The sequence below is a fragment of the Mustelus asterias genome, chromosome 13 (assembly GCF_964213995.1).
Source record: "Mustelus asterias chromosome 13, sMusAst1.hap1.1, whole genome shotgun sequence".
NCBI lineage: Eukaryota > Metazoa > Chordata > Chondrichthyes > Carcharhiniformes > Triakidae > Mustelus > Mustelus asterias.
Window position 1 is genome coordinate 20207518 of NC_135813.1, and position 12982 is coordinate 20220499.

A 12982-nucleotide genomic window follows, 5' to 3' on the forward strand; every position below is an offset into this window, starting at 1 on the left:
GTAAGCAAAAACAAATCTCATTGCTGTAATCAGGTAGATAGATTTTATCACCTAGGAATATATGGCTTTATCACTGTGTAGACCATATTCACCATCAAATCTTCAGACACATCAACTGCTATAATGAAATATGCAGATCATTCCATGATCTTTATTTTTATTGCAGATAGGTTCTAAAGAGTTTGCAGGAACTTTGATTTTGTTAAATGAGTCTTGGTTGTGTTGATGAGATTGATTTCGAGACTGAATGTTGAATAATCAGGACGCGCTTTGCAATATGGCAGAATAAGGTCCTTTACTCCAGTGACACACTGAAATTTCTATTCCCACATTAACTATACATACAGTTAGAACGCTTTTATACATTTTGCAAAGTTTTTTTTCAATTCAGTTAATTAACTTGATGAAACATTGAGAAATTCAATAATTCTCACATATGAATTGCAACAATGGTTATGGGAAACTGTTACTCTTTGGGGGCTGAAGGGAGAGTACTTTTTTTTTTCTCTTTTAAAAACATCTTCCTTCCTTGGGAGGAGATATTCGAAGTTATAAAGCCGCCTCACATAAGTCCCACAGAGATTTGCTACTTAGCTGATGTATTGAACAGATTTTCCTTTAGTGAGCTAACACATTTTGGCATCATTCCTGATCCTTGATGCCAAACCCAAAATGAAACAGCATCAGTAAAAAAAAAAAAATTGGGACTAGGTTTCTGGTTTCAAGATCAGGAAAAACACCGGGTCCAGTCTGCAGACAGACAGGCTCAGAGAAGCAATCCAGTAAGGTGGTCTCTGCTATCCTAAAGACCCAATATGATAGCAGGTTTAACTCTAGGCTGGCTATGGATTAGCACAATGGAGACTGGCTTCACTCAAGTTACTTTATTGTCTAAAAAATATATGAACAGTCAGGTGAATTTACATTAAAATTACCATTCTTCGACCCAGAATAATGCTCCCTTTTTAATATAAAGAAAAAACACAGCAAGTCAATCGTAAAATGAAACTTAACTTATTGGAGCTGCCATTATTTAATTCTACCTTTTTTGTAAGCCATTCATAACGCAACTTAAAATATAATAATTTAAATCCTCATATCTTATCATTTATATATCCTAACAATTTGACCCACTTCAGTTTTGAACTTTGAACTGGAAATTGTTCTTGGAAAAATCAAGTCCCAATGCCTTCCGATTATGTTTATTAAAAATGGTTCCATAAAGGAGATGTAAAAGTGAGTCATGTATGGCTGTCCATTCATGTTGTCTGTTAAATTTTAGTGCTTGCTGTTGACAAAGGCACTGCTGTCAAGTGGAGTGGAAGTTTCAGCTATGATAAGGTACTGAAGTGATCGCAATTAATCCTCCCTCTTCCTCTCTCGTTTTCATACCTCTCAGATTTCACTTCCTGTTTAGCCAAGAGAGTCATGGTTGCAAACTTCTTCATGGAGGTCAGTGCAACTCTATGGTCCAAGAGTTGGAGAGGGTGCTTCTGTAGGTATGAATGGTCCTTGCACCTCTTCCAAAAGCACAGGGAAGAGAATCTTGAGGACAGGAGGAATTCGACCGGCAGTCGAGGCTGGAATTCAACAGCAGCTTTCTGATTTGGGAGTTCAACGTTTCACTATTAATTTGCTTTTGTCTCATAACTTGTTTAGTTTGGATCATAAGAGAGCTGTATCCACATATCAATTCTCTGTGTTTCCCCATCTAAAACTGAATCCCTTATTCAGAAAGCAAGATCTCGGAGCTAGTTTTTCTGGGTCTATGATTCTGCCACAGAAAAAGGAACCAGTTGATGGACCGCAAGTGTTGAGAACCAGCAAACAGACCCCGCTGCTCCTCAATCCAAATGAAACAGTTTTCCATGTAAAAACACCTCCAGAAAAGCATCATTATCTGGATTATGTTTATAAAGCTAACCTCAGCAACTAAAACAGATACAGTCCTATGCCACTTTACTAACAGGTTGGTTAAATGCTAACACTTAATTCAAACATATGTCAATAAGGCTGCAACATCAGGTATGACACCCTGGCCTCAGAGAAGTCCAAACTTTGGAAATAATAACAACAGCAGTGTCAAAAATATATTGATGCAACGCAAGAGAGTGACTTTTTCAGATAAAATGATAAACTGCAGCCGTGGATTCTTTACCTGGAGTTCTGACATGTTGTATGTCGCCAGTAAATTTCTCTCAGGGCAGACATGATTGTTTGATCAAATGCACACCGAGGTTTCCCCTCCAGGTTTGGCCAGGGCACTCTCTACAATCAAACAAAAATTACTTTCACGTGGGGGGGGGAAACCCAACTACAATCGGCTGCTGGTTATATTTTACCAAAGGATGTGTGTGTGTATGTATGTGTGTGTGTGTGTGTGTGTGTGTGTGTGTGTGTATATGCGTGTGAGTGAGAGAGAATGTTAAGACAATCACCACTGCGCTTGTTTGGAGTCCCAGCTCAAAACTCTGGTTAATGTAGGGAGAGATGTGTCATTTTCCGACAGTACACCGACAAATTTGAGAGATACCTGAAAAAGTGTGGTCCCTTTTTGCATTGCTAACCCGTTGACTTTAGACGACAGAAATATATAAAGACCTGTTAGTAAAGTTGAGTGTTAATTTTGGTAAAGACCCACTGAATCTAGTTTTTTTTTTAAATGCCTCCACACTATGTACATCTATAATACAAGAGAAGATGATTCAGTCTTCAGATCCCCTCCCACAAACAGTTGCTGTAAATCTTTTCACTTTTCCTAACAGTCTGTCATGCAGGTGGTGTTCTGCATCACTTGCGATCATCAATGGTTTTAATGAATTCAACTGCTGCTGTGAACTGCATCCACCAATAGGATTCCTCTCCACCAAGCCGGCTGGCATAGAAATTATTTATGTACTGAACGGTGGACAGCAGGCAGGGTGGATTAGCCTAAAGGTACAAAAGAAGAGATGAATTAAAAGCGTACAAAAATCAGGAGGGAGAAAGAGAGTCACTCACATTATATTACTTTTCATTCAATACCAATGTCCTAACTTATGCTTCATAGGAAATATAAATATACAAGCAGCATTTGGAATGTTTCAATTAAATTAAAGGTGCTTTATACCACCTGAAGTACATTACCTCCATCAGGCAAGTTGCATTTTCGAGCAGTGCCAATTAGCCTAAAGAAGCTGTCATTAGCACTACAGAATCCCACCGGAATTAATGACACTGACTCTTCCTCAAAATACAATAACCTTACTGATGGCAGACCATATTCTTATTTCAAAATACAAGTTTGCATTGGATTGAGTAGCTATGGTTTTGCACAGAGAAAACATCTTTTCTATCATGAGCAATTTTAACCATTTTAGTTATTCCAATAATTCCCGGGTTAGACTTTCAGGATGAAACTTAACAGGATGCTGCCTATTGCTCACTGAAAACAAACAGATCAAGGGCAATCTAAATAAAGCTTATAAGATACACTACACATAACTATTGGAAAATAATTTTAAATATATAAAATGGTACATTACAAAGCAATTTGGTTTACATGGCAAGAGTAATTTTCAGTAACTTAGCAGAAGGTTGCATCCTCTGCTTGCTTTTCTTTTGAGATGAGAACGCCAGTGACATTTTGGAGTGGTTACATTATAAATGCATTGCCATACACAATTGATATTCATCTGATGGCTCACCTTGATAAGGACAAACACAAGAACAGGAATAAAGTCATCTGCCCCAGGGACTGAGTCCTCATTGGCCAGGCTTAACAGATTCATTATGGTGGAGCACATTCGCAGGATACACTGAACCTTATCTCTTGGGGTCTTGTACGCATTGATTGTTCGAACCTCTGACTGTGCAGACGGCCATGGAGCTTCTTTCAAATACACCTGAAATGAAGATACAAAAAAAAGTGTCACATAAACAATGCCACATTCTCACCACAAGTCTTACTTACCTAATTCGTAGTTTACAGAGACAATATCCGAGAAGCATATATGATTAATATTTAAAAGGATTAAAACGGTGACCTATTAACAGAAAATATTTCTGTATAGTGCAGTGAAAATTTCAAAGTGGTTGCCTCATTTTATTGCCTGTTACAGAAATGCCTCAACAGACTTCATTTCACTGGTGTCTCAGCAGCTCCAGAGTGCTGGCTTCCAAAGGCTTGCACGATAGAATTGCCAAAATATCAGACCACAATGGACAAAGCTTCACGAGTTGTGTGCGAACTAAAATACTGGGCGATGACACCAATGTTTGTCAAGATTGGTCTCCTTCTACAGACGTGCATCATGTCTTAATGAATGAGGTTAGAGCACAGTAATTTTTTAGTGGGAAGGAAGAATTTTAAGAGGGGCAAGAAGAGTCACAAAGGCTCTGTCTTAGACCTTCAACTGTTTCCAACTGCCTATTCTCATTGGCAGGAAACTGTTACGCCAAAGATTGAACACTTGCAGGTGAGCAAGTGGAGAAAATCGGAAATAAATAAATGATTGGCAATAATGGAGGAAAAAAATGATAGACCAGGTGATATCAGAGCACTCAAATGTCAATAAGTTGGGGCTTCTACAGCTACCCAATTTTACTCGACTCAACATAGCACAATGAAAATGCTCCAATGTGGATTTTCCTCTATGTTTGAAATTGCAATGTCAGTCATGGGAAGAAAAGGCAGGACAAGGGAAAGGAAATGAGCAGAGAGTCAAGATTCAAATCACCCTCACTGTGTCTCTCTTTCTCACACACACACTTTCTAGTGTAGGCATCAAAATGAAATGGGGACTTGAGAGCAGGACCTGCTTAGCTGAGAATAGCAAGCAGAACAGGGTGCAAAGAAAGGTACATCGAAGGGCTCAGACTCCAACATAACCTCTCCAAGGAAGGCAAAAGCTAACTGCTCACTGCTATAAAAGTACTTTGAGGATTTTTGTTGAGAAAGGCGGATACAAATATTTACAACCTATCCCAACCTATTGGCTAGAAGAGACAACAAGTGAAGATTTTTATTAAACTAAGAACAAATAAATAATCAGTTAAAACCTAAAAATTTTAAATGCATTTTACATCTCTGATTTTGCCAAAGCTCGTTAGGATTGGCCCCTAGGCTTGGTCATCATTAATAAACGCAGCCAACAAGCAGAGTTTGGTCTCTCAGGGTATCAAGGGATATGGCGAGCGAGCAGGAAAGCAGAGTTGAGGCAAAGAGTCAGCCCCAATTGGATGGATTTGCAGAACAGGCTAGAGGGGCTTTAAGGTCGACTCCTGCTCTTCTATTAGTATGTTCTTAAGCAATGGAGAAATCTTGATCATGACTCGAATCTGCTTTTGGAACAGATTTTCCTGTTCCACACACTACTCCAACATGCATAGATTTCTGCAGCTCTTATGTCAACTGCTCAGAGATGCTTAAGAGACTCTTGGACTGAATAATCTTTGTCCATACCAAATCATGCTGGAAACTGAGGGCAGCTGGATCATACCGATCTGTGGTGCACTGAATCATAGCACAAACGCTCGATTCCACCAGGTTGCACTTCCAGCTTTCATTTTGACTCTGCCAGTGTTTTACATGCATTGTGCATAATTCAGATGTGTACACTGACTCAGCACCTGAAAACAAGACTCGTGTCCCATCAGCATTTTAAAAGTACCATTCTCAAAACCCTTTTGCACAGCTGTCTAACACATCAAATTTAGAACATAGAACAGTACAGCACAGAACAGGCCCTTCGGCCCACGATGTTGTGCCGAGCTTTATCTGAAACCAAGATCAAGCTATCCCACTCCCCATCATCCTGGTGTGCTCCATGTGCCTATCCAATAACCGCTAAATTTGTAAATTATGTTTTGTTAAATAGAGCAGCCCAAGTAAATTTAGTATTATTACCTCTGGAATTTGAAGTGCCCGGTGATTTGCACTGACAACTTTACACAGACGCTGAATATGTTCATAGAAAAGCCTGAAAAAAATACATTAAAGAGTTAAACTGTAACTTGAATTGCTGAAACAATAACAACTTGTTTTTATATAGTGCCTTTAATGTGGAGAAAACATCTCAAAGTACTTCACAGAAGGACAATTGGAGAAAAACGGACACTGAAGCAAAAGAGGAGCCATCAGGAAGGATAATTAAATGTTTATTCAAAGAGGTGGGTTTTAAAGAAGGTCCTATAGGAGAGGGAGTTAAAGAGGCACAGAGGTTGGGAAAAAGAATTCTACAGCTTATGGTTAGAACTATGTAGAAGACACATGTTGTCATTTACTTTTATCCCAATCTGCAGATTACAGATTACCAGATGAAATAGAGGAGAGGCTATTTCTGTGAAATAAACTGGACTTCATATTGAAGCATTTAGCATTCAATGAATCGCAGAAGCCTGCCATTTATTTCCAAAGGTGATAGTATGATAGCATCTCCCACCCTTCATAATAAACCACAGGAAATTATATCAGGACGTATTAGAACAAACACAGGAGAAATGCGACACCTTCTTAGTTTAAGATATTCCAAACTATTATAAAAACAATAAATTTTACATATTAAAAAAGTGTACTAAAATTCAGATTAGTTCAACTATCAAGTACACAACAGTCAAGGTAAAGAAAGAATATGCGTTTATGCAGCAAGTTATCACATCCTGAGTTCTTCATGTACAATTGCTTTGAAGTACAATGCAGATGAAAAATACTGTGAAAGCTGTTTGTTGTACACTACAAAGACACTAAAGATATCTGTGACTTCTTTTTCTCTCCTCATTGTAATGGTCTCAGATTTCTTTCAGTTTTTGATCTCGCAACTTCTGCCTCTTGGAAAATGCCCAAGCTATATAGCATGTGAACTGAACCCTTGCATAAGCCTATGTCCTCTCCGGCCAATTTGAACTCGAGAGTGTCTCTTCACTCTAATGGCATCTAAACTCCACTAGGTTTTGAGAGTTCATTTTTGTTTTGAGTGGCAGCACTGACAATACTTATTTTTGCTACAACTCTCAAGCACTCCATTGAATTTCATTCACATTAAATGGAGCACAATTCTAGCACCTGCAGGATTTTACTTTTGGTTTTGCTTCATTAAGAGTATAGCTGATATCCGTTACATACAGATAAAAGCACTCTTTCGCTAAACTTTAATAAGTTAGCTATCAACAAAACTGCAGGGCTTCAATTAAAAAAAACCAAATAATGCAAATAACCCAAAATAAAAACAGAAAATGCTGGAAAGACTCAGCAAATCTGGCAGCATGTGGAGAGAGAAACAGAGTTAATGTCTAAGGTTGTGATCTTTTATCAGAAGGGTCATGACCTGAAAAACTCTTGTTTTACTCTTCACAGATGCTGCTAGGCTAGAGTGCCTCAAAATCCCACTGGTTATGAATGAAGAACAGAAGTGTTTCTGCAACGCCAAGAACAATAGCCCTAAGACAACTCTATCCTTTCCCTTGAGAACAATTCTGCTCTTTATCTTCTGTGGCTCGCACAACAACCAAGAAGCATAGCAGAATTGTCAGGGGTTCAGCAACATTTCCATAAAAAGTACAACAATTAATACAAAACAAAGTCCTGGAAAATCTTAGCAGGTCTGGCAAGAGACTAGAGCCAACGTTTCGTGTCTCTATTCTCTCTCTACAGATTCTGTCAGGCCTGCTGAGATTTTCTAGCATTTCCTGTTTTTGTGTCAGATTCCAGCATCCACAGCATTTTGCTTTCACTACAATTAATACTCAAGTGCTCTGGTTTTCAAAACTGCACGTAATTATATATTGTTACTTACTGGTCACGGTAAATGTCACCATCCTGATTGGGGTAGAAAGCGAGTTTGAAAATGCGGTTCATAACACTACGCTCGATTGCCATCTGCGCATCCTGGAGCTGCTCTTCACTGGCACTCTGCCAGATAACATCTTGTGCCATAGCTCCGTACAATGACTGCAGGAATTCTTCGACTAAGGCAGTTTTGTCATCTGCTGCAGTGAGATTCTGAAAATCTGCACAGACAAGAATAGCGAAGGTAGTTCAACCAGTCTTCAAAAAGGTTTAGTAATTAGAAAACATTAATAAAAAGAATTAATGACGAAATGACTTTCCCCTTCATTTTCACCCTCTCTTCCAAAGCTGCCCATTTTTGCTGGGTTCTCATTCTGGAGCCAGAGACTATCCTCCAGTGCCTTGCCTCACTCTTGTGGGAGACAAAACAGTGAGTTATAATAGGCTATTTTCCATGAAGATCCAGATTTTGTTTCAACCCATGGCCGGCAGGGGTCAATGGTTAATCTTTCTCCTTCATAGCCTGGAGGCCAAATACATTATCCCAACTTTTCACAAGCCAAATCAGCTGGCAGAGTGGGCACTTCTGATCTGAATGGCTAAATGTTACACGGTGGAATACCTTTACCCACAAAGGTTAGTCAGTCAGAGAGTTATTACCTAGTCATTTTTACATAGGTGTTTGTGGGAGTTTGCAGTGCACAAATTGATTACACTACTTTGGTTGCCAAACATTTCAGCAAATTCAGAGGTCTTCCTTTAATTGCAGAATCCCACTTCAACCCTACTCACTTAGTATAGTTATCAAGACTTCAGGCTCTGCACAGCTTAGCCATTTACTGGATAAACAAATTTGGTCACGGGGGGGTGGGTCTATAACCTGTCTGAATGTTCAATTTCATTGAGTTAGAACTTGTTGATTCAAGGAACAGATTAACAACACATGCATCAACAACAACAAATTTAAAAGCAGAGGTTCATATTGGTGGCCCAATGAAGGGAGTATATATTACCTTTAATAAATTCCAGAATGTGCTTTTCCCTGCTTTCAAGTAATAACCTCACACAGACTGTGGTGAAATATCTGTTGGCAACCTCTTTGTCTCTCAGCACTCTTTGCAAGAGTCTTTCAAGGTGGGCTTGTGTGGTCTGAAGTCCCTGACGGCACCGTGTCAAGTAAGCAATATATGGAGCCCGTTTTCTTAAGCAAAGAGAACAAAATCATTATACATTTAAAGTTCAACAAATCCTGCCAATTAAAAGTTGCATCAGTTCAATGGCACTTGTGCTACAATGCGTAACAGACATCAAATGTGAGGTGCAGGAAGCTGATAACTATAGTTCCAAGGAAAGGCTTGCAAGATTGCCCATCAAACATCAGGGACTGGAGGCTTCCCAATATAATGGTTGCGAGGTGCTTATTCATTACCGAGACAGGCTACTAAGTTACTTACTGCATAAAACCCACAGGGAAACCACAATCTAGCTTATTAGTATTTAACGCAACAGTCACTCAAGTTTTATTTGAAAATGGAACTGGTGTGAACACACTGGGGGGCGATCTTACCATCTCGCCCTGCTGGCCAATGGACAGGGCAAGCTGGTAAGATTGTGAGACATCCAAGTAGTCAGATTTGCCCCATCAAGGAGGACCAGACGTGATAGCCTTGCCGGTGGGACTGGAGGCCATTGAGCCCCCCCCTCCCCTGGAAGTCAGGGGAAAAGATGGGGCATGCCCACTGGGTAGTGCACTGTGATCGGGGTGGAGACACACATGTTGCGCACTTTGCAACCCGCGATCAGCCGGTCTGTATGTTGAGGGGGGGGGGGGGAAATCGGGGGAAGCAGTGACTGACAGATTCCTGTGTTCACAGAAGACAGAGATCTGAGCATGCGCAATTACATCCTCTGCCGTCTTTCAACCCGCTTAGGCCCTGCCCCCTCCCCCTGCTGGCGGGAAATAGATCTTGCATTTTTTTTCACAGAGTGATACAAGATTTGTTTTTTTTTACTGGCCCAAAAAAAGCGCGATGCTCTCCTGTTTTCACACTTGTTCACACTTAGAAATTATTTTGGCAAGATCACCCCCATGAAGTTTTACTACATTAAAAAGTAACTCCTTTTTGAACACTCTCTGGGGAGAGATTGGCCAATAAATAGCAAAACGTGACAGAGAGAATTGATCTGTCGATTGTTGTATTGTTGTTGGTTGAGGGATAAATGTTGTCAAGGGTGCTGAGACAGCTCCTTGCTCGTTCAATAAAAAGTGCTATGGACATCTTTAACATTCATGTGAACAGGCAGACAAGTTTTTTTAAATACCCCCGTGAAAAATATTAATGCTTATAGTATCCATTAACTAAACAGCATAGTCATAAAGTTTTACCTATAATCCTCAGCAATGGCCGCTAGTAACTTGCGGCAGGTTCTACTGTCAAATCTGCCAACACAGCGCATGGTTTCCTGAATCTGTGCCATCAGGTGCTTATCCTGCAAGTTGATGGCTTCAGCCAGCTGAACCTTGAGAAAGCAGACAATCTCATTGTCTAAAAGAGAAATCCAAAATTAGTCCTGTATTTATTACAGTTGTGTATTTGATTGACGCACAGAAACATCAAATCACAAAATGTGTGAGCAATCTGATTCAAGTGCCTGTCTTGAGCAATTCAGGGACCAGGGGAATAAAAATAGAATGAGTGCAGGGTCCATTCATTCCTCAGAATAGACGGACACGGCACAGATACGTCGAGTTTCTTTTATTGAGCAGAATTTAAAATTAAAACATTACAGAAAACGAAAAAGACTGGAGAAAGAGAGAGAGCGATAGAGATTCTGGCAAGAGCCAGTCCTGTGCTGGTCAAAGAACTCAAAACATACTCTGGGCTGATCTAATTCAGCATAGATTGTGACTACAACATAAGTTAATTCTTATCCGTGTTACTGAATGTCTTTGGTACATGTTGTCTCTGACTACCAAAACAACTTGCAGATGCTGTTTACAAAAACTTCGTTTTGGCCTATGAAAAGGCCTGTTTCTGCTTGCATTGTAACTTCAAAGAATGCAATCAATTTTTCTAGCTAATCCCAGCATGCCTGCTGAGTTTAAAATGCGGACAAGTTTGCTTTAAAAGCTTAGCATTTAAATGTAATTGCATAGGCAGACATATCTTAAAATGAAGTCTTTGCATAAATGAAGCAGAGCTAAGCATACATAGGATACCTCAATAGGAGTAAAATGATATGCAATAGGGGAACAAGGATCGTCTGTATCAAGTTCCCTACGCGAACGAACAAAAGGTGGAACAATGCAAACTAACATTTGCATCACAACAGCTGAGCCTAAAAACACTTCTGTGGTGTCTAATGGCAAAACTGAAACAACTCCATGTTTTTTTATTAGCTATCCTTGAATAGAAACTACTGAATTCATTGCCAGTTGATACATTGCTGCCAAGGAATTTATTCAAGTTTAAAAGCTAAAGGCTATCTCAAACTACAAATAGTCTTTACCTTCCAATTCTCCTTGATCTGGTCCTCCAGGAGGGCCGTTTCTTGTTGCTGAATGGCTCACTAGGGGGAATGCAATTGAATCAGCAGAGCACAGAGCCATTCGTAATTTCTTCTTTGCATCTCTAATTGGAAGAATAAAATGCAGGTTTTAGAGTATCGCTGAGCTAATGAAAGATAATAATTGTACAGCGCACTTCTCCTAAAACTGAGGGCTCAAGTTTTAGGTGCTTATTCCCAGTAAATACAGCACAAACATTTCATGTTGGCCAAATTTAAATCTTCACAATTCAATCTGGGAGACATGCATCTGATATAATAGGTTGAAAAGTGGCATAACACATTGTAGTTAATTACTCCATTAAATTCCTGATCCTAACCACACTGCTGTAAGTGGAACACATTGAAGCAGTCCAGGGAAGTAATGCGTCTGAGCACCTTTCCACAGGTGACAGAGGCCTGGGTCAGGGTGGCTTGATTCTTTCACAGTAGGAAGGAGCAAAGAATGGCAGCAGTCTACAAGTTCATACGGAACAAAAACAGATTCATCCCAACAACCACATTGCTGCTAACTGTTACTGCAGGCCAAAATAAACGTTACCTAAAGGAGAACGTGGAGTCTTGAGTCTGAGCAGTCTGGCTGGCAGAATCTGGTAGATCATCGGCTGAAAGGTTTTGAAGAGTTTCATCACGTGGTGAATCATGCATGCTATCCTCTCCGATAGCCTCTGTGTAAAAGAAAATATCACACATTATACATGGAAACATTTGCCTTTATGAAATTATAATAGAATTGACTAAGCTTTGGAGGTTACCAACAAATACAGATGGGAGATGTGGTACAGATCTGCAAATAAAACTCTAGTGCTGCATGTGATGATTTGGGCATCAATATGTTTTAGGTTTTTGCATGAGCATCTGAATGACCTTGTATGACAGCAACAGAACAATTTATAGATAGCGGAGAATTAACAACCTGCATCGACATTCACAAAAGTAGTTAATTATGAACAGTGCTGAGATAAATCGAAAAGGAGTGGCTTGAATCGCATTTCAAACATCGCTCATTTTCTCCCCCTCCCTCACTGCACAGCAAATCTCTCCCTTCCACATCTGCTACAAGCATGTGACTCCTTTTTATGGTAAAATTTCATGGTGCTGTCATCCTCTGGTAGCTTTTCTTCATCCAACAGCCAATGAATATTGGAATGTTGTATTACTTGTGAGGAAATCACAACTGAATCTAACCTTGACCTCATCTAGTGTCTACGTCACTTTTGGGAAGGGCTGCTGAAAGGCAAACAGCAGGAATAACTTTAGACAATTTTTATTTCCTGTCCAACCTTGTGGTACTAAAACCAATTGTGTCAGCACTGCTATTGCATCAACTGAAATAAGCTAACAGTATAGATGATGGACAGAACTAGTAACCTTACTGGTCAGTATGCTTTTGTTAGTCTATGTTTTAACTTTCTAAACCAGAGGGGAGCTAGTAATATTGGTTTTTTTAAAAAATTATTTAATATATAATCATATTGCCTGAAAAATATTGCCATCTTTCAACAAGTTACATAATTTTCCAATTACTGATCAAAGACAATATAAAACATAGTTTAAATTGTAGTTTTATGTCGAGACTGATTATATAGGTACAGAATGGCAGATCCAGTAAATTATTTTTTGAAGGCATGTCACTTCTTCAGTCTCTAG

General features: G+C 39.5%; 1 protein-coding gene across 17 annotated transcripts in view; it reads right to left on the reverse strand.

The window, feature by feature from the left end:
• Nucleotides 1-276: 276 nt before the first annotated feature.
• The window catches only part of gapvd1 (GTPase activating protein and VPS9 domains 1), a 107241-nt gene continuing 94535 nt past the window's right edge, over nucleotides 277-12982 (reverse strand). For all 17 annotated transcript variants that reach the window (XM_078226478.1, XM_078226466.1, XM_078226476.1 and 14 more), the window contains 8 exons: nucleotides 11874-12000; nucleotides 11276-11397; nucleotides 10152-10311; nucleotides 8779-8966; nucleotides 7773-7986; nucleotides 5888-5960; nucleotides 3687-3884; nucleotides 277-2931 (listed from right to left, as the gene is read on the reverse strand). In XM_078226478.1, coding sequence (XP_078082604.1) covers nucleotides 2791-2931; nucleotides 3687-3884; nucleotides 5888-5960; nucleotides 7773-7986; nucleotides 8779-8966; nucleotides 10152-10311; nucleotides 11276-11397; nucleotides 11874-12000 — 1223 coding nt within the window. In that variant the 3' untranslated portion in view covers nucleotides 277-2790. The remainder of the gene's footprint in view (nucleotides 2932-3686; nucleotides 3885-5887; nucleotides 5961-7772; nucleotides 7987-8778; nucleotides 8967-10151; nucleotides 10312-11275; nucleotides 11398-11873; nucleotides 12001-12982) is intronic.